This window comes from Trichosurus vulpecula, chromosome 5 (genome assembly GCF_011100635.1).
Source record: "Trichosurus vulpecula isolate mTriVul1 chromosome 5, mTriVul1.pri, whole genome shotgun sequence".
NCBI lineage: Eukaryota > Metazoa > Chordata > Mammalia > Diprotodontia > Phalangeridae > Trichosurus > Trichosurus vulpecula.
In genome coordinates this window covers 236,530-257,258 of record NC_050577.1, presented here as the reverse complement: position 1 = coordinate 257,258, position 20,729 = coordinate 236,530, and the positions used below count along the sequence as shown (strand labels likewise).

The following is a 20,729-nucleotide window of genomic DNA, read 5'->3' as shown; positions in this document are numbered from 1 at the left end:
CGAGGGAATGCTGGCTGCACTTCTGTGAGGCAGGTGTGAGCCAGGCTGCCTGAAGCCTCCTATCCCAGGAGAGGAGCTAGTGCTGATGATGCCTCTCCCCCAGAGACTGGGAAATGGGGGAGGAGGCTCAAGATGTCTTGCGAAAGGGAGCCTGCTGAGGGGGCAGAGAGGCAGAGGGAGGTCTGCCAGACCTGGGAGGAACATGAGTCCGGGTCCTCCCTCCCACATGAAAGCTTCACTCCAGAGTCGACAAGGAGAGCACAGGTGTGCAGGATTGTTTCTGTGTCCTCCTGTCTCCTGTCCCAACCCACTGGAGTGTCACCTGACATCTACAGACCAAGCAGAGGATCACTTCGAGGACTTACAGGGGGGCCACCATCACCACGACCTCCAACAGGACCAGGGGGGCCATTGGGACCCTAGATCAAAAAAGGAGGAAGAGGAACAAGAGTCAGAGGGGCCCCTGAAAGTTGCTTTCTGCGGATTCAGCTGCAGGAAGATTTCTCTCTCCAGCTCTCAAGCCTGGCATTTGGTAGGACCCGCCCTGTTTTAGGGGCAGGCCATGGGAGATCACTGAGGAAGCCGAGGATGGTGATCTGTGTAACAGAGAGTCCCTGGAACATTTCTCTTTTTTCTAGATCTGGGCTGTTTGAAGGACTGTCTACCCTTCTCCCTTCAGGTCGGACTGTACCTAAATCATCAGAGGCAGCTAGGGGTTCTGGAGGGGCTCCAGCTCCAATACTCCAAAACCCTAGGCCAGCCACTTATCCTCTCTGTGCCTCAGTCCCCTCCTCTATGAAATGGGAATAGCATGACTTTGTTCCCCACCTCATGGGCACAGGTGTGAGCGTGCTAGATGGCAGGTGTGTGTAGACACATCTGAGGGGAGGGGCTGGGGTGGAAGTCCACCCCCAGACCACTGGACCCATTCCACTTGATGTTAGCTCTACTTGGGGCTGGCTTCACAGGAAGAACTCAAGACAAGCGGTGGATGGAATGGTTTATGGGCACTGCCCAGGTAATGTATAATGGTGGGAGGTAATGGAGCCATGACAATGGTGCAGGATGTGCTGGGCTGGCCAGCAAGGCCACTCACCGAAGGGCCAGCTGCACCCACAGGGCCAGTGGGGCCAACAGCACCATTTTCTCCTTTGGGTCCCTTGGTACCACGTTCCCCCTTTGCTCCAGCTTGACCAGCAGCGCCCTAGGGGAGAGAAACCATTGGAGTGGTGAAGGCTCTGCTCCTCCCCCTCCTCAGCCTGGCACCTGCTCATGTGGATTAACCCTGTACTCACAGGAGGACCAGCGAATCCATTGGGGCCAGCAGGGCCAGCCTCTCCACGATCACCCTAGGTGGAAGAAGGGACAAGAAGTGTTTTAGACATTGGGTCAGATGTCAGCCTGACTTCCCAGTCTCACAGTTTGACAAAATCAGGGGTGGGGCTACTTACAGGAGCGCCTCGGGCTCCAGTAGGACCGACAGGACCAGCAGGACCAGCTTCACCCTAGAGGGAATGAAGGTAAGTGGTCAGTGAGCATGACCAAAATTAACAAAGGATGAGGTGACCATGTCTGGCAAGTTGCTGCAGTGATGGAGATGGGCACTGAGGGAGGGCCAGTTACAAGGAGCCCATGGAGATGGACAGAGTGGTCCTTAGCCCACTGTCACCCTGAGCCTGTGCCGTGGGGAGGGGCTGCTGCTGCTGGCCAGTGTCTTATAACAGAAGAAGCCACAGGCTTTAGGAAGGACTAGATGGAGGCAGACTGCCTAGCGCGGGCTTTTGGCTCCACTGAATGAGGCCTATTGGGGCAGGGGTGTGTGTGTCTATGAGGCATCTGGAGATTGCTTATTGACTGATTCATAAACCAGCTCATTTAGCTGAACCTTGAGAAGCCAGAGTGCTATGAGATGCTGAACATGGAAAGTCTGTAAATCCATGGGCATAGATGCTACTCAGTGGTCAGACAGTGGGAAAGATGTTCCCGTTGGCTCCTGGCTCTCCTAGGAGGCAGAGCAGGGCTTCAAGGAGGTGGTTACCCCAAGCCGCCATGACTGCCTGTACTCTGTTGGTTGGACTAGGGCTGGCTAAAACCCGGGGGTGGCTGCTGGGAAGGAATGCATGCTTACCCTTTCACCTGTGGCTCCAGCAGGGCCCGGGGCACCTATGGCTCCAGGAGGTCCCTAAAGACAGAATGAGAAAGGGATCTTACTCACCAGTTACTGCTTCCCATTGCCAGTGAACACTCTCCTATTCTCCCCCTCCCCCTCCTGTTCTCCTATCCTCTTCCCCTCTTCCCCCTCCTCTCTGCTTCTGTTATGTTGACACATGCCCACACACAGTTCCAGATACAAGGACCCAGGAGAGGGCCCCAAGAATCAAGGCCATGGAACATCATGGGGGATTCAGGGGCTCTGGGAACCCTCCCTCCTTGAACACAGGAGGGTCTACAGTCAGAGCACACTCCAGCTTGAGGGCAGGGTCAGGGAAGGAGCCTTTGTATCTCCAGGACCTTTCCCTGGGGTCTCTTTGCTGCAGTCTTAGAGTGACCCCAAATTCAGCAGCAGCAAAAGCGTGACCCTCAGGTGTGAGTCTCAAAAGCCCCAAGTCCTCTATCTCTGCTCTCACCAACTACAACCAAGCTAATGGAAAACCTAGAGAAGGTCACATTGTCATCCTTCTTTGGATGCAGTAGTCTGCAGTCTGAACCCCTACTTAGTGGACTTTGACTCAACCCAGGGACTGGCTGAACCACTTAAAGTTCTCCTGGGTCACTGGAGCTGCTCCCAGCCTGCACTGTTCACATCTGTACTGCCCAGTATAAACTTGAGCCCGGAGCGTCCATTCCTCCAGGGAGGGGAAGGGAGGGCCCTGGCTGCTCTGAACACCAGGCATCCAGCCTAGAGCCACTCCTAGCTCTGCAGAGTGACCACATGGTCCCCTCCGTACCAACGGCCCACTCTGGGCCGCACGACCACTTTGGCATCTGTGGTGAAGAGGACACTGGTTCGGCCACAGGGTGGGTGAAATGGCTGCTGAGGTCCATCTCAGTAGACTGCTCAGGGGTGGGATGCTGATGTCCCGTGGTGCTAGAGCACAGCTACTCTCTGCCCTCTCTGAGTATATGAGGATGCCGCCCATAGTGAGCATCACCCTCACCCACAGTAGGCATCTTTCCCAGAACACCCTGGTTGGAGTTGCCACTCAGGGCCAAATTTCCTAGTAGAAGCCCTAATTTCAGCCAATCCTAATTTTCAAAGACCTGTAACCATCAGCTTGTTCTCAGCCGCGCTTGGCGATAGCTTGACTAGCAAAGGGAGACACCGGTAAGCTGACCTTCTTTGTCCAGCAGCAATTCTAGAGGCTAGAAACTGTCTGTATCCATTATGGAAATTCATGACTGTGACCTCTGACTGGGCCTGGTCCTTCTCCTATCAGCTCCTTTGCCAAGAGAGCCAGGGGGAAAGGAAGTTAACTCACCCGAGCACCGTCTCTGCCTGGATTACCAAAGTCACCTCTGAGGCCAGTTTCACCCTGGAAACAGAAGATCATGTGGCTACATCAGCTAAAACCTGACCCAGAAGGGGCTAGAGAAGACAGGACCAACACTCTGGATTTCCACAGACGTTGGCAATGCCTCCATCCCTGGGGCATTGAAAGGAGCAGTTGGAGGCTAAGGTCCCCTTGTTCTTCATCCTTTCTCTCTGAGCCATTCTGGCCCAGTCCTGACCCTGGTGACTACAATGAGGGGAAGCTTCTCTCCCTCCCCACCTGCCCACAGCATCATCTTGCTCCCACTCACCTTCTCTCCTTTGCCTCCAGGGACACCGGCGGCACCTCGCTCTCCTGGCACTCCACCAGAGCCAGCGGGACCAGCACTTCCGGGGGCACCAACAACACCAGGCTCACCCTGCCCCCAAAGAAAAGAAATGTGTAGTTCATGGAGTGATGGGGACAGTTGTTTCCGGCCACGTGCTTGACCAATTGACCCCACCCTCACTCTGTCCCATGCCCAGGGGAGGCTAGCAAGGGGATGAGGTCCGGGGTGGAGATGAGGAGGCCCCATCCTTACTCATTCTGGTGCCACCTCCCAGCACCTCATCTCCTCTCATTGAGGAAGAAAATAGAAATAGGAAGGCAGAGCCTGGGAGAGCTTCCTCTTTCCCCCCAATATCTGTCTAGTATCCCTGTCTCTCACAGTGGGGAGGCAGTCTTGTCAGGAACCACTATGAAGGTAGCCCTTTCCCAGCTTCCTGTTTAGTCTGTGCCTCACCCCAAGCCCCAGGCAGCCAGGCCTTCCATCCTCAAAGGGAGGGTGGGGGTGTGTGAGACCAAGCCACAAGCACGGTTTGTTTGTTCTTTCCAGAACTGTTGGTTTTCCACATCCAGGTAAACGGTCAGGACAAATTTGGGAGGTGTGAAAGTGGCCTGAGCCATTTACTTGGCAACTTTAGGATTTGGCCTGGACTTCAAATCTAGCTTCTGCTTGGGTGAGCCCCTTCCCACCTACAGACTTCAGGGCATCTGGGTGGCACAGTGGATAGAGTGCCAGCCGTGAGTTCAAATCCAACTTCAGACACTTAGCTGTCCAACCTGGGCAAATCACTTAACTGTTTGCCTCAGTTTCCTCATCTGTAAAATGAGCTGGAGAAGGAAATGGCAGACGACTCCAGGATCTCTGCCAATAAAACCCCAATCGGGGTCACCAAGAGTTGGATGTGACTAATCAACTTCAAAAATGGTCCCTTCCATAGCCTTATTGATACCCAGGGTGAAGGCATCCATTGCCCCCTACCTTGTTGCCATCAGGGCCTGGGGGGCCAGATGCACCTCGGCTTCCGATGGAACCTGTAGGACCGACTGCTCCGCTTTCTCCGGGGGGACCACGCTCACCCTGAAAGAGAGAGGGTATTGGGTGCCCTGGCCACATTCTCTTTAGAAATGGCCTTGTCAGGGAAAACAATCACATGCCTACATCCCTTTCCCAGCTGCCTCAAAGGGGTGCCAGAACAGCTGACTTTCTAGGGCCCTGATATTTAGCATCACCCTGGTCTGGGGGCTCTTCTCAGCGCATCCCTCAGATGATGAGAAGGAAGGCAAATGTCCAAGGCCCGGTCAGCCAAGGACCAAGGCTGGAGTGAACAGAGACCATCTAGTCTGTTTGGCATTGGCTCTTGGGTCTAGCATCAGGTCCCCTTACAGTGTGGGGCTGCCTACAGCTCAGCTCGCCTCCTTGGGAGGCCATTCATAAATCTCGTTTCTAATCCTTTCAGGGCAGATCTGAGATTTGAAGTTTCTTTTAAAAATATGAAGAAACTACCAATAATCTTATGCCTTTCTTCCAGCTGCACAAGAACTAGGAATTAAAGTGTGGCCAGTCCAGCTCTGGGGAGGATGACAGCCTCTGTGACTGGCCCAAAGGGACTGGCGTGTCAGCGTCCATGCTGAACACAGGAGGGGTGAATGGGCAGGCTGACCATTGGGCCCACCATCAGTCTGGTGATGACACCTAAACGGCATTCTTGAGGGATACTCACTCTTGGGCCAGCAGGGCCGGGGAGGCCAAATTCACCAGGGAGACCCTAGAGAAAAGAAGGAGGAGCAGTCAGTCCATCTGCCCTTCTCAATGCTCACCCAAGACTTCCAGAAGCCATCAGAGAGAAACCTTGTTTCCATGGGAAGATAGCTCAGCAGTGCCCACTGATGCCAAAGCAGGCAGGGTCAGGTAGGGAAATGTGTGTGTGTGAGAGGCAGGGCAGGGGCACCACTAAACCTCATACTCACCCTTTCTCCTACTTTGCCGCCTTCACCAGCAGGGCCTGAGGGGCCAGGTAGACCCTATGCCGAGAGAAAGGCAGACCAAATGTTAATTCTGGTTGCATTTGCGGTCCTGGAGCTGAACAAGGAAGGACCTGGGGAGGGGGACAGATTTTGGCCTGTCTTACCTGAAAGCCTGGAGGACCAGCGGGACCCTGTTCACCTTTTCCACCTTGGACACCCTAAAAGCCAAAAAGGGGAAATGTCATTTATTTTCTGAGCTGGAACAGAGGAGAAAATGCCATTCAGAGCCTTGGGCCCAGGACAGCAGGCTGGAGCAATACTCACAGCAGGACCAGGGGGTCCCTGAGCACCATTGTTCCCATCGGGGCCAGGAGCACCCTGTGGAAGAGAAGACACAAGATCACCTAAGGGCCAGAAGCAAAGCCCTGCCCAGGAAGGTGTAGAAATGTGAGAAGCATCTCTGAGGTGCTAGGTGGGTAGCCAGGGCCCACCTGAGTGCAGTAACTCTGGCCCATGTGACCCTGCTTTTTACAAGATCAAGGAAGGAGCCCAGCACTCTGCATTTGGTCCTGAGGCTCCCTGATGGCCTTAGGAGTACTGAGCAAGGCAGGGCCTGACTCCCTTCTGTACCAGCTGCTGACAGGTGGGCCCAGGAATGGCCCTTGAGAATGTCTTAACAGAGCTCAGCTGTAGCCCCTACACAGCTGGTTCCTCTCAAGACTCCAACCAGCCTCCACTCTTTGGACCACACCAAGCTGCTTTAGTAGGGACCTTGCATAAACAGGCCAATTAATGGCCTGAAGCACTGGCCTGGGGTGGGGGTGATGCTAAGCTTAGGGGCCCAGCCTGGGTGGGGGAGAAGTTAAGCAAGGGGCCTAGCATTTGTAAACAGGCCACAGGCTGGGTGGGATCTTGGGGATCAAGCCCTCCAGCCAGATGGGCCATGCAGGGCACTCTAACCCTCAGTGATGTTGAGTGTCCCCTGTTCCCTTGACATCTCTAGGCCCCTCGGACTCACCCGAGCACCAGCAAGACCAGCATGACCTTTGTCCCCACTTTTGCCAGGATCACCCTGAAATAAAAGCATGAAAAAGAATGCAGAATGACTTTGACCACCCATGCTCAGGCCATAATCCCAGGCACACATGTGTATGTAAACATGTGTCTCTGCATGATAGACAATCCCTCCATTTTGGTTTGCCTTTGCTTTCTCTCCCATAGCGCCCCATCCACACGCTATATAGAACTCTCATGGTGGTCAGCAGGCAGACGCAGGCCTTGCAGACATGAGCGCTGAGGGCTTCCTGCAGGCCCAGGCTTCAGGATGGTTGGTTTGGAGGACATGGGGCAAGAGAACAGTGAAGGGGGTGTCTACAGGGGGTCCCTGAGAGCCCGGAGTGGGGCAGAATGCTGGGCAAGGCCAGTGCTCTTAAAGACACAGACCAAGAGGCCTTGGCCATCATGTGCATGAGGAGTAGGCTGTCCCTGGTCCAACAGAGGGGGTCAGAGATGAGGACACGTAGGGGCATGCGAGGCAAACAGCGTCTGCCCAAGCACAGACAAATGGGGCCCCGTGGTGAGTGGAGGTCCTGAAAGCTTTGGGGCTGGTGTCTGGGTGGGGTCTGGAGGCAGAGGGCACACCTGCCACCTTCCCAGAAGGGCATTCTGAAGTTCCATGGAGGGCCAGGGAGAGGGCGTGGGTCACACTTTCTCAGTCACAAAGCTTTTTTTGCTGAGCTTCAGTGAAGGATTTCTCCCTGCTCTTCCTGAGTGTGGGGACCTCATTTATGGGCCTGTTCCTACTTCTAACCCTCAGAGTTACCCTGGCCCACAATGGTGGCCCATTTTGACTGAATGGATAAATGAAAGACTTGCTGCCCTCATACTTACATTAGGGCCCTTGGGTCCTGGGAAGCCAATATTACCAGGTTCCCCTCTGTTTCCAGCAGGACCTGTGGGGCCAGGTCTGCCATCAGCACCAGGAAGACCCTAAAAGAGACCAAGGCACTTAGGACTTGAAGAAAGATCCCCCACTGGAGTCCATCTGCTGGCTGTTGGAGGAATGATGAGGTATGAGGAGGGGCCCGCTTCCTGCACATGGTCCACTCCAAATGCATCCAGTTCTTCCAGAGGATGTGGGGCATCGTTTGTGCACTAAGCACCCTCTGTGGGACACTCTGGACTCTCAGTTTACTGGTCATCAGGCTAAGAGCCTGGCATCTGGACATGCAAGGGAGGGTGGAAGGCACATAATACTTACGGCAGGGCCTTCTTTACCAGTGGGGCCGGCATTTCCAGGGGAGCCAGGGAGACCCTAGGAAGGGGAGAAGGCAGCTGGGTTAGTGCCTTAACTTTGGGAGTGCTGCGGCTTCTTTCTTTGGGAGGTCTAGGGGAAAGGAGCTGGAAGCCAGCTGGGGAGGGTCTACACCTGCCTTCTCTGACCCTGTCTTTCTCTCTGGCTCTCTGTCTGTCTCTGTTGTAGGTGAAATGAAACTCATTTGTTCACATATTTTCCTCCTTCATTAAACTTATTTTTTCAAATAATTTCTAAAATGCATGCTGTGTTAGAAAGATCCCTGGCCTTGTAAACCTGCCTCCTCCCTTTGCCAGGGTGACTCTGGGCATGTCATGGCTCAGGGCCTCCTGAGTCTCGGCTCCCTCTCCTGTTAGAGAGTGAAGGGCTCCTATCCCCATGCGCTGCCACACTGTGACAAAGAGCCCTGTCTGCAAATGCTTCGATGAATTGTTGTCACCATGGTAACAGAGGCCAGCTGTCTACAGAGAAGGCTGGAGTCAGACCCTGACCACTGAGCCATGGGCTCTGTTAGGAAGCTTGCAGCACGCCTCCCCCCCCCCCCCCCGCCCCCAGCTCGTGGGCCCTGTGAAATGATGAGTTAGAAGGCAATGAGGAGCCCCGTCCCTCCCAGTCTGATTATCTGGGGCACAGCAATCCCCAAGTGGCCTTCAGAATGAAACCAATAGGCTTTTGCTCCTATGGGGACTTGGCTTGGGTCATCTGATCAGCCCAGATCAGGATACCCCCATGAGGAACAGCTGGCACCCAGGACCCCACCCACTGGCTTTGGATTCAGAGCCCTGCCCTCTGCCCACAGCCAGTGACCAAGGCTCTTTGGGTCCTCCTCCTTTTTCTCCTTTGGTCAGAAAGAAACAGAGCTTGCCAGGGTATTGCTGGAACTTACTCTGGGGCCCATGAGACCAGGCTCGCCAGGCCGACCAGCATCTCCGTTGGGGCCTCTGGCTCCGGCAGGACCAGAGGCGCCTCGGTTACCAGGGGGACCCTGTTTAAAAAAAAAGATATGGGTGGTGAGGCCTACACTGTCTGGCCAAGTCTATAGAGGGTGGGGTTGGCCCTTGGGGTGGTGAGCTAAAGGGAGTCTCCGGGGTCTGCCTACCATGCCACCAGCTCGGCCATCAGCTCCAGGAAGACCTCGGGATCCAGGAACACCCTGACAAGGAGGACATAAACTGGTCAGGACAATCCTGCCATGGGAGCCCCCAAGCAGAGAGAACATGGAGCCCCCAAATCCATAAGGCAGTCCTTCCAGCCCCCACCTGAATCAAAGAGCAATCCCCTAGGAGTGATCAGGTCTGGTGAAACACAGTCTTACTCCACCAGCCACATACCAGGCCAGTGAGTCATTGGCTTACAGGCTAATTGCAAACAGATGTTTCTGTAGCTTAGTCCAGAAACCCACTGGATGACCCACGTCCAAGGAGTTTCATGGGGCACCTACTCTGAGTCCTGCGGGTCCTGTGGGGCCGGTGGAGCCTGGTTCGCCATTAGGTCCTCTCTTGCCTTCTTCACCACTGGGGCCAGGAGGGCCTTGGGGCCCGGCAGAGCCCTGTCACCCACAAACACAAGAAACAAAGGAGTAATAATGTTACCTCTCAGTCAGGGAGGGAGGAGGGAAGAAGGACACCCTGACATCAGTTAACGAATAGCTACTCACCGGCTCCCCCTTGTTTCCACTTTCTCCTTTGGAACCAGCAGGACCAGGTTCACCCTAGAATCAAGCACACGGGTCAAAAGCTTCTGGCACGACTTTTGGTCCAGGGGGCCATCTGGGGCAGACTGGGCAGGCAAAGAGGCTGTGCCAGGAACAAGAGATCTGGAAGGTCCCATGGGGCACTGTGAGCCACCCATAGCCCTCAAGATACACAGCGTTAGGCTGACCAGCTTGTGGCCCAGGCACTCTAAATGCCAGTTAGACAAAGGGTAGAGTGTACCAGACATAGCCCCTGAGACGGTAAAGATGTAGGGGGGAATGCTGGCTGGGTGTGTGTGTACACAGGGAAAGATGCTGAAATGATGCCACTCACCGCAAGGCCTCTGGGACCAGAAGCACCAGCAGCACCAGCAGGGCCAGGGATTCCTCGAGGACCAGGCAGACCAGGGGCACCAGCGACACCAGGAAGACCCTGCAGAAACAACCCAGAATAGCCAGTGGTCACTCTCCTGATGCTGGCACTGAGTCCACAGGAGAGCTGGACCAAGGGCCCTGTGGATGGATACTTACCGCAGCCCCCTTGGCTCCTGTAAGACCATTGGCACCAGGGTTACCCTAGGGAAGAAGGAGGAGACAGTGAGGCCTGGCCAGCAGACAGCCCCATTCCCCTCCTGGGCCCCGTGGCCTTCCCATCCCTGGGAGGCCAGGATCGCTTACCGCGGGACCGACAGGGCCAGTCATGCCTGGAAGACCCAGCTCCCCACGAGGACCAGCAGGGCCAGCAGGGCCAGGGTTGCCGACAGGTCCGAGTTCTCCCTAGAAGACCAAATGCAAAGGGGACAGTGACCACCAAAGTTTTACCTCGTTGACCAAGGATGACTAGGGAGGACATAGTTCTAGATTTGAATCCTGGCGGGAGCTCTTCACCTGGGTCACCTGGACAAATGCTTCCCATCTTGGGGCATCCTCAGTCCCCTCATCTTTAATAGGGGCGGTGGGACCCTATCCTTGCTTTGTGACCCTGCCTGCCAGGGGTCAGCAGGTCTTACCCCAGGCCCACTGCTCTCTCCACCAGCTCTGAGATCCAGATGGGCTAACAGCTAACTGCTCTGTATTGATAACTGGCCTTGTTAAAGGAGCTATTGAACATGAAAGGGGGACAGAATTACAACGATACATTTTAGGAAATTCCTTTTGATAAAGGGAGCTGTGTGGGTAAAAAGAGACCACTTTGCACCTCCCTGTAAGCCATGACCAAACAGAAAGAGCATCCTCACTCACCTTGGGGCCAGGGGCACCTGGGAAGCCAGGGGGGCCAGCAGAGCCAATGGGACCCTAGGGAGACAAAGGAGGCAGGTCAGATGCCTTTCAGAAGATGTCGAACTCATTGGTAAAGAAGGCAGGGGCCTGTTTCTTGGGGCAATGACTTCTTAGTTTCTGGGCTAATAATGGTGACTTCATTGCCAAGAATGAGGGCACAGCCTCAGAGGATAAGGGAAGAAAGCCTAGGCTCCCTGAGGGCGCTGGCCACATCACAAGCCAAGTTAGGGCCCTGCAGAGAATGCTCTCCCTGGCATCATAGCCCTCTCCTAAATTAGTGAGGCGTGACCAGCAGAAGCCTCTAAGCAAACACAACAGAGACCCTGAGGAGAGCAGGGAACAGGCTGGGCTTGGAAGTAAGTTTTTTAGCCCTTGAAGACCCTGAAAACACACACACACAACCACACACAAACACACAACCACACACCACACACTCACACACACTCTCACACATTCATGCACACACACATACTCTCACATTCACACACACACTGATACACACTCACACACATACACACATGCACTCACACTCACGCACATGCTTACACACTCACACACACATACTTACTGAAAAGCACCTTTGGGTCCTATCTATGGCACTTTGCCACCTTAAAAGGCTATACTGATGTCCTGTTCTTATTATTTTCATTTTGATGGTTACAAAATGATTGGGAAAGACTGGCGGTCATCTTTGGAACATGGGTCAAAGCCACACTAATTTCCAGATAATTCAGCCCAGAGAGGCCACTTTAGCTGGATGAGGCACCATCTCTGTGCCTGACCAGGTGTGACCATTCATGGCCAAGGTGACTGGAATGAATAATGGGGAGTTTGGGGGGTGGAGAGGAGACTGACAAGGACCGTTGAGAGCTTCCTTGCCCCATGCTCATTTGCAGTCTGCTAAGACTTGGGGAGATATTAGCAGATTCCAAATTGTGCTTCTAGCAAGCAGGCTTCTTGCAGTGGTGACTCTGGGCTTCCAAGTAATTTCACTCTTCCGTGGGAGGGAAACTTCCCACTCCTGAATGGGAGCACCCTTGGTGGGTCCTAGCTCTTCCACTCAGACCATAACCTCCATTTAAAGAAGAGTGAATTGGGGTTTTCTGGGTTTTTTTTTTACTTTTGAATTCATTGCAGAGAGACACATAATAGAATTCTTGGAGGACCACACAGTACCTGCTTTGGTCCCAAGTATGGTTTTTAGGAATAATGGCTTTTTTGGGAATAAAGTGTAGACTTAGCAGAAATGCAAATACTCTTTCAGCTCACAATGGTGACTCTGGATGGAACCTTTTGAAAGACCCCACGGGAGTCCTGGACATTGTGTTCTGAGAAATTCAGTGTAGATCCCCTCCACCCTACCCCTCTCCAACAATCTTGGCCTAGAGAGACTTACGGCAGGTCCAACAGGGCCGACGCTACCGTCACTTCCACGGGCTCCCTGTGTGGAACATGGAAGGAAGCCATGAGAACATGAGGTTTCAGCAAAGCCCCCACTCCCCCAGAAAGGGGACAAGTGCCTCTGGGGAAGCTCTTACCGCAGGGCCAGCACCTCCAATGCGTCCTCTCTCTCCTGGGAGGCCTCGGGCTCCCTGGAGGCAGAAAAAGAGACAAGTATGAGACATTTGAATTTCTGCTCTCCTCCTCATGGGGGGTGGAGGAGGTTGTCTTCCAAGGTCACTGATGGCCAATGAGAAACGTAAGTGGCTGGGAGATGAAAGGTCTCAGACTCCCTGGCTCCACTGAAGCCTGTCATGAATTCTAGTTAAGCCCCAACAGAGTCCCCAGCCTGGGACTTCTCCCTCCCCATTTCCAAAGGAGCCCGAGGGACACTTACTGCTTGGCCAGGGGTCCCATTCTCACCGGGGGCACCAGGTTCACCCTATACAGAAAAGAAAAATGGATTCTTATGTCAGACACCTCATGCATGGCCCATGTGCAGCCATTGAGCATTTCAAAAATTCCTGCCGCTGGGATAACATTGCAGACATGTAGGGGTAGCGGCTACAGTGGAAAGGGTGTTGGCAGGAGACCCTGTCATTCTGGAGGCGCGTGATCTCAGGGAAAGCACTTCCCCTCTGTAATGCTCAGTCCCCTCATTCATAAAGAGGGAAAAATACCAAGTGAACCTTTCTGCTTAAGGATAGATTCAGAGCCAAGACAGATCTGGCTGGTGGGTCACCGGATGAGGAAGGCATTGACATAAAGAGCAACCAGGGGGCCCCTGGGAGAAAGGGGAAGCCTGGGGTGGGTCCCAACTGCCTCACTCTTCCTCTTCCCTGTCTACTGAGTAGGAGAACCAGGAGCAGAAACCCAGTAATGGGTGGGACAGCTTGGAGAAGGGAGGACATGGGAGGAGGGCTGGGGACCCAGAGATGATGCAAGCCAGACCAGAAAAAAAAAGCTCTCAGGTGGTCAGGGAGGCAGAGACATTTCTGAATATACAGAAACACATTTTAAAAAGTGAGGATCCATCAGATTTCCAATAACAAGCTTAGTGTCTGCTGTGCCCAGCAGGGGGGAATTTCCAAGGTGGGTACTTCCTTGGTGCCCATGGCTCCACACATGTGTATTGTGAGCAAATGGCTCCATATCATACTCTGAGCAGCCACCTCACTGGTGTGCATGTGTGTACATGCGCATGTTTGTACATGTGTGTTTATCTATGTGTGTGTGTGTGTGTGTGTGTGTGTGTGTGTGTGTGCACACTCGAGCATGCACACACGGAGCATCTGGTTGGGTGGGACCACACCTCACAGGCTTGCTGCAGACCCAGCCTTGTATGTGGGCCTCATGGGCCGTCCAACCCAGGGCTGGCCTGAGCTGACAGGGGAGGGTCCTAACAATCCATCATCCGCCGTCCCCCTTCCCTGAGCCCACTTGCCAAGAGTAGCCAGAGACGTTTGGGTTGGAGAGCATTGGCTCGTTTGCTAGTTAACGGATCTAATTTGATCCTTACCTTGACACCAGGAGCACCAGCTTGTCCCTTCAGTCCATCCAGACCATTGTGCCCCTGGAGAGACAAGTCATCTTTTTAAGTTTCCAAATAAAGCCCCCACCACAGGCAGGACTCATTCAGTTTTTTACAGATTCTAGCCACAGGCATGATGGTGCCTTGAGTAGAGCTGAGCCTTGCCTGGGCACTGACCATCGGGGTGACCTGGGGCAAACTGTGTCACCTCTCTGGGACTGGATTTTCTTGCCTGCAGAATTCAAAGGCTGGATGGATGATCTTTCCACATGAGCCACACCATGATTCGGGATTCTAACGCTTAGGTTAGTCCTGAGTGCCCTAGGGGCTCATCCTCCTGGTGCAAACATCCCCACTGCCGTCATATAAGAGCAACTGGGTCTGCCTCCCGACCCCTGGGGCACCCTGTCCAACCCTCTCATTGCCCAGACAGGTCCAATGTCCCTAGACCAGTTCTCCAGAGGGAGATGATGCATACCCGAATTCCCTTGAATCCAGGCAGGCCTGGAGTCCCGGGGAAGCCACGAGCACCCTGCAGAGAAATGAGGGGAATCGGTCTTGAATCACTCTCCCAGACTCCCCACCCCTCCCATGCATGGTTTCATCTTGTGCTCATCAGCCAGATCTTTCACATTAACAGGAGTGGGGCTACTTCCTGCACTCTCCCCAAGCTGGAGAGTGCCCTGGGACAGGTGAAAACTGGGTCAGCCAGGGTTTGGTCAGACATCTGGCTGAGGATTGTGTATGGGGTGGTTCTGCAAGGCCGGGACAGTGATATTGTCCTGGGGAGAGTCTCACCTGTGGTCCGACAATGCCTCTCTCACCAGGCCTTCCAGGCTTTCCAGGGTGACCCTGTAAGGAAAGATGTGGAAAATCCTTCCATTTGTGATTCCTGGCTAAGGCATTGTCCAGATTAAGATAAGCCTTTCAGAGCAATCCTAGGTTTCCATGTTTTGGGAAAAGTCCCAAGTTATGCCAGGTGGGCTCTAAAGGTGCATTTGTCCCTCTGCATGGCAGCATAGATCCTGCTAAGGGAGGCTGTCTCCCACATGAGGAAGCTTGTCTGAGGGGTGCACTTTAGACCAATTTGCTGACCATCTCAATCCTACTTGTGCCCCAGGAGTGATGCCCATGGCCTCCTAGGGTGATGCCCAACCCCCAACTTACATCTTCACCAGACTTTCCAGGGGGTCCGGGTGGTCCGCGGGCACCTGCAGGACCCTAGGGGAACGGAGAGAAGACACTGCTATTAGGTCTATCCCCTGCACATCACAAAAATCTGCCCAGACCCATACCGGGGTATCTCTACTTACAGTCTGACCAGGCTCTCCGGGCTCACCAGCGGGTCCTTGGAAGCCTTGGGCACCCTAGGAGACAGGAATACCATGAAATATCACAGGAAGACTCTTAACTCAGTCTCTTTGTAAAAAGGAAAAGTTCATTTGAATTTACTTACAGGAGGTCCACTTGCACCAGGGGGGCCTCTGGGTCCCATCAAACCCTGGAAAGGGGATACAGATGATGAGCAGTCATAAAAAGGCCAGTCTTTGACAAGGTGAGCTGACACAGCCCAGCTGAATGGCCAGGCTGGGATGCAGGGAAATGACCCCTGCCCTGGCCTTACCTTCCTCCCCAAATCAGACTAGATGACATGTGGGATACTCCTGCCCCTCCCTAGACACGGAAAGCCTGGGACAGGTTTAGCACCTCAGAAACATTCGCAGAGGCAATTAGGTGGCTATCACCCTGGACCGGGAGTCAGGAAGGGCTGGATTCAAAACCTGAACCAGACACAAGCTGGGTGACCCTGGGCCAGTATTTTACCTCTTCCTGCCTCACTTACTTCATCTGTAAACTGGGGAAAGTAAGTCCCTCCCCCCCTCCCAGGGGTGCTGTGAAGGGAAAACAAAATAAGATGATGTTCATCAAGCTCTTCACAAACCTCTAAGTGCTATTTAAATGCGCACTATTATTCGCAATGCCAGGACAGATGGGGAAGCCAGGCTGCTGATGGCTGGGTTTGCTTTGGCAAAGGGGTAACAGGGGGAGAGATGAGGCCACCTGCCCACCCAGTCACTCCCTCCCAATAGTCTTCTTTCTGACCAGCTCAGTGAGCTTGGGGAGAAGTTTGGGGAAGGAGGACACAGAGAAAGTCCCCCCATGAGACACAGCTTCGCTCCAAGGTTGTGGAGTAAATCTCTTCTTACTCAAGAGCCCAAGGCTATCACGCCCAGGCAGCTCAGGTCATGCCAGGCTGGGGAGGGGCAGAGTATCCCCATCTGACTGTTGCATCATTGACAGGTGGAAAATGAGGGACAGTTTTAACCCTCCCCCTGACCTTTTCACCTTCTGGGCCCTTCAGGAACTCACTGGGTCAGCTAGACCCCGAGTAAGTATCTATTAAATTGCACTGAACTCTTTTCAGCTGAAGAAGAAATACCCAACACTTCCCCAACACCAGCTCTCTGGCTGACACACGGCAGGATGTAGTTACTCTTTATCTCAAAATTCCATTGAGCACAGCACCAGGTGGAAGGCTTGACAGTGCTAAACTCTATATATCGCCTGTCCTGGGGGTTGCATCACCCCATCCTCTCAGATGAGTCTGGCCTCAGCCAGGGGAGAGACTGAACCAGACCTTGCCCAGAAGCCAGCCCTGGTGGGGCAAGAGGGGAGGGGCCGAGCTCACGTGGATTGGCACCATGTTAACCACTCTGTTTCGATCTTCACAAACAAGCTCTTTCATTTTGTGTCACACCACAACTAAAGGAAACAGTAACTTTGCGACAGACCCCCAAATGTGATTTTTTCTTTTTTGAGATCCATACCATTGGTCCTGGGCCCATGTCCAGTCCTTTGCTAGGATCATACTGGGCTGCGAAGTTCTAAGGAGGGAAAGAAAGAGAGAGAACAAAGCACTTTAGTGGTCCGTCCTGACCTCTCGTCATCGTGGTGGCAAGCCAGCTCATTCTGGGAGCGAAGGCCTTCTCTCTCTTTTCTCCTCTTTCCTTTGTTCCTTTTCCTGAGCTTCCCAGCGGAGACCCATATTACTGAAGGATCACTGCAAATCCATCTCCTTCATGGGCCACAGCCCTGTTCTCCAGGTATGTCCTAGCTCCCTACTTGCAGGCGACTTTATTTATGAAAAGACAGGGAAAGCAACATCTGCGAGCTGCTCATGCCTTTTGAACTGCTGTCATGCCGGGATGAGAGGGGGCAGCCCCGGTGAGGCTGAAGGAGGAAAGAACAGGAGATTCCATCCTTTTGTGAAAGTCTAACGAATCTTCTGTTCCTCAGAACATCGAAACTGTTGAATCTGTTGTGCTCCCCACCCCCAGCAAGGAATACTCAGCTAAAAATCTACCCTGTGCCTGAGATGGCTCTAGAGAGTCCTGGACAGAAATACAGGGAGGTGGCAGGGCCCCCAAAGACAGAGCTTCAGACCCAAGTTATTGAAACAGAGCTGGGGGTCAAAGTCACCTTCTGAGGCCAGCATAAAGACATAAAGCAGCAAGACCAGGAGGCACAGAGACAGACTTCTACCAGAGGCCAAGAACTGATCTCGTATCACCTGAGACAGCCTGAGGAAAGACATTCCTTTTCTAATTCCCTTTGACTAAATTAAGCCTGAACTAATTTGGCTTGCTAGGTTCCATGAACTCTAAGGCAAATGAGCCAGAAAAGAAAGGAGAGGAAGAAGGAAAGAGGGAAGAAGGAAAATAAGAAGGAGAAAAGGAGATAAAGAGAGAAAGAATGGAAAAGGGAAGGAAAGAAAGAGGGAAGGAGAAAAAGAAAGGGAAAGAAGGAAGGAGGGAAGGAATGAAAGAGAGGAGGAAAATAGGGAAGGAGAAAAGGAGAGAAAGAGGGAAGGAGAGAAAAAAAGGAAAGAAAGGAGAAGGAAAGAAAGAGAAAAAAGAAAGGAGGAAAAGAAGGAAGGAAGGAGGGAAAGAAAGAGGGAAGGAGGAAAAGAGGGAAAGAAAGAGGCCTATTTTTGCAAAATTTTAAAAATGGAATTTGTTGGTTTACTTTTCATCTCATAGATACTGGTAAGTAATAAATAAGCTAATATCTATCAGCATTGATATCAGACAGCCAAAACATTCTCACAGCCAAATGTTCACACAGGGAACAGGATTACTAGAGAGGTCTTCCCATGAAAGAACTAAGTCAATAAATGAGATCAAGAGTATGCTTTCCCACACAAAGCAAATTTCTACAAAAACTATCAAGAAAAACCAATCCCCCTGAAACCTTCATCCCTTCCAAGCCATCTTCTAGTCTTAAATGTCACAATTCTGTGCTAAAATGAATCAAAGGTTAAATGAGAAAGCTAAAAGCTTCTTACCCCTCCGAGGCCGGGAGGACCAGGGGGCCCGGGAGGGCCTGGGGGACCATCTTCACCATCTCTGCCTGGAGGGCCTGGGGGACCCTGTCGTGCAAAAGATGTTAGTTGAGCACCCTGAAATCAGTGCCTGGGACTCCAATGCTCAGACAAAAGGGGTTGGTCAACCCTTTTCCCAGCCCTTTTGGGAGAGATGATTATCATTTGCAATCAAGCAGATTCAAACACCAGGCACGTCCTTTTGGGAATATATCTCCTCTACAATGCCCAGAAAAATCAGAGTTAAAATTCCTCATTCTATGAACTTCCCAGAAATAATGCTCAGAATTTCAGAGATTTTGCTCTTTGATTGTCTTTTAGCATTTTCTGACTCTTGTAATGAGAAACTGAGACCCCCTCCCCATTTGTTATTTGTAATTCCTGATTACCCTGGTAGAAAATTAATATAATCATTACTTCAGGAGACTAGAAAATTTTGAAGACTGCTTAATACCATCACTGTATCTCTGTTGGCAAAATATCTCTGATAGAGGTCTACATGGGTGGAATTGGGACCGCATTTCTTGGCCCAAAGAATCCAGCAAAGATGTATGCAAAGGTGGGGTTCTATCTAGTCAAAATTCATAATTCCATAGTCATAATCATTAAATGTAAGGTGCCAGCAGAAGAATGTCACAAGTATGCTTTTTAACTCAATCAATACTGCACGCATATCAATTCCTTGAAGATGATCACTGGAGACAGAAGTAGGGAGGGAACAAGCTCCCACTGGCTGTCAAATAACACTGTACCCCAAGAGCACACAGATTTAGCATGGCATTAAAAACTCTGTGAGGATGAGTTAATCACACAGAAACAAACAAACAAAATATTTCCTTGGGACTGAGAAAAAGGGATAGGTCAGCCAATTCAAAGAAGCCCATGAGAATGATGCAATCTTTTTCTGTTTTTTTTTTTTTGAGGGGGGAGTGTAGTTAGTGGGCTTGGTTATATGGCTTTGCTCTATGGTGGCAAAAACTGGGTCAATGAACATTAATGAATCTATTTGCCCAATTGGCTACCCAGCTGGATCAATTACAACATGTTCTGTTCAAATAGTTGCTTATTGTGAACTAATTTGCCAATTTCCAGTGATTTCGCTTTTAAGTTGTTCTAACGTGAGCAGATTTTAGAAATCAAGATTTCCTTACCCTTTGACCTCGTGGACCTCTGTCTCCTCGTGGTCCCTTCAGGAGAGAGAAACACCTCTTAGTTATAAAGCTCAAGATAACTTCTAATGAACAACCAAATTAATCTCAAGTATGATTCATTGGTGGGACTAAATAAGCCATCCCACTCAAAGTACATTAAAACTACATAGCCTTTTTAAAAACTGGGGGCACCAGAAAACAACCCCCCCCATTCTTCTGGCAACATCAGTGCTAGTGTTCCCATCCAGGGTAATTGCAGGATGTGGAAAAACCTTTGCTACAGTGTGGGCAGCATATGTAGACATCAAGAAAACCTTGCAAATATTCCTTGACTTAGACTAACCCCAAGCCAATATCACTACACCATCAAGACCTTTTAGACGCATGTCTTTAGCATGTAATCTTCAGCCAAGGCTGACTCATTTGGGAGGAGAAGCAAATTCTCCTTTGTTTTCCTCCAGTTTCATAGATTTTGTCGTTTGTCTAATTAGCTTCTTATTAATCTGGTCAGAATGTTGGGGAAAACTCCTATTTTTAAAAATCTGCTGTATCTCATTAATTTCAATTGCAAAATTTTTCATACCTCTCCCAGTTTTACAAAGAATTAATTCATGCTTACCTTTCTTCCTTTGGGTGTCTGGTGGAAAAGAAAGAATCAGAGCGCATTAGGAAAAGCAAGCCACACAGACCTGCCTATCTGCTGGCCACTGCACTGCTTTATGGATTCCAGGTTAGTATTTGGAAATAGACATTTAATTGTCAGCAAGACCATTCATTTCTTTATCTGTAATATATGGACACTGTGCATGCCCAGGCTGCTTGTGGTTAGAACAGACTGGTAAACTTGCCTGCGGACAGGTAGAGAGGCCTCATCCTTCCCAGATTGCAAGGAGGGAAAAGTGTCTCTTGCTCTTTCTGGTCCTCTTGCCCCAGCAACTGGCTCAGAATTCCAAACCTCTCCCCCTCCCTTATGCAGGCTCTCCTTGCCATGGCCCAGCCCACAAGGGTGGGCTCTTCCCTGGGCAGCCAGTCCCTAACATCTGCCACCACAAGCCTTCATACAGTTCCCAGCATTGCTGCCTAGTCAATGCCAGTGTGCGCTGCCCCTCTCCCCTCACTAGTCACTCCTTGAGACTGACTCATAAACTCTATAAACAA

The 20,729-nt window shown here is 51.8% G+C and overlaps 1 protein-coding gene across 1 annotated transcript in view; it reads right to left on the bottom strand.

The window, feature by feature from the left end:
- COL1A2 (collagen type I alpha 2 chain) overlaps positions 1–20,729 on the bottom strand; it is a 32,279-nt gene that overhangs the window by 9,463 nt on the left and 2,087 nt on the right. Inside the window, exons 3-38 of the mRNA XM_036759755.1 lie at positions 20,191–20,208; positions 19,572–19,607; positions 18,385–18,468; positions 16,868–16,924; positions 15,496–15,540; positions 15,353–15,406; positions 15,207–15,260; positions 14,838–14,891; positions 14,518–14,571; positions 14,028–14,081; positions 12,906–12,950; positions 12,607–12,660; positions 12,465–12,509; positions 11,030–11,083; positions 10,466–10,564; positions 10,319–10,363; positions 10,122–10,220; positions 9,752–9,805; positions 9,536–9,643; positions 9,194–9,247; positions 8,981–9,079; positions 8,041–8,094; positions 7,671–7,769; positions 6,799–6,852; positions 6,105–6,158; positions 5,945–5,998; positions 5,784–5,837; positions 5,537–5,581; positions 4,795–4,893; positions 3,802–3,909; positions 3,480–3,533; positions 2,129–2,182; positions 1,452–1,505; positions 1,296–1,349; positions 1,097–1,204; positions 366–419 (exon numbers count right to left, since the gene is read on the bottom strand). Of these exons, the coding sequence (XP_036615650.1) occupies positions 366–419; positions 1,097–1,204; positions 1,296–1,349; positions 1,452–1,505; positions 2,129–2,182; positions 3,480–3,533; positions 3,802–3,909; positions 4,795–4,893; positions 5,537–5,581; positions 5,784–5,837; positions 5,945–5,998; positions 6,105–6,158; positions 6,799–6,852; positions 7,671–7,769; positions 8,041–8,094; positions 8,981–9,079; positions 9,194–9,247; positions 9,536–9,643; positions 9,752–9,805; positions 10,122–10,220; positions 10,319–10,363; positions 10,466–10,564; positions 11,030–11,083; positions 12,465–12,509; positions 12,607–12,660; positions 12,906–12,950; positions 14,028–14,081; positions 14,518–14,571; positions 14,838–14,891; positions 15,207–15,260; positions 15,353–15,406; positions 15,496–15,540; positions 16,868–16,924; positions 18,385–18,468; positions 19,572–19,607; positions 20,191–20,208 (2,265 nt within the window). The remainder of the gene's footprint in view (positions 1–365; positions 420–1,096; positions 1,205–1,295; positions 1,350–1,451; positions 1,506–2,128; positions 2,183–3,479; positions 3,534–3,801; positions 3,910–4,794; positions 4,894–5,536; positions 5,582–5,783; positions 5,838–5,944; positions 5,999–6,104; positions 6,159–6,798; positions 6,853–7,670; positions 7,770–8,040; positions 8,095–8,980; positions 9,080–9,193; positions 9,248–9,535; positions 9,644–9,751; positions 9,806–10,121; positions 10,221–10,318; positions 10,364–10,465; positions 10,565–11,029; positions 11,084–12,464; positions 12,510–12,606; positions 12,661–12,905; positions 12,951–14,027; positions 14,082–14,517; positions 14,572–14,837; positions 14,892–15,206; positions 15,261–15,352; positions 15,407–15,495; positions 15,541–16,867; positions 16,925–18,384; positions 18,469–19,571; positions 19,608–20,190; positions 20,209–20,729) is intronic.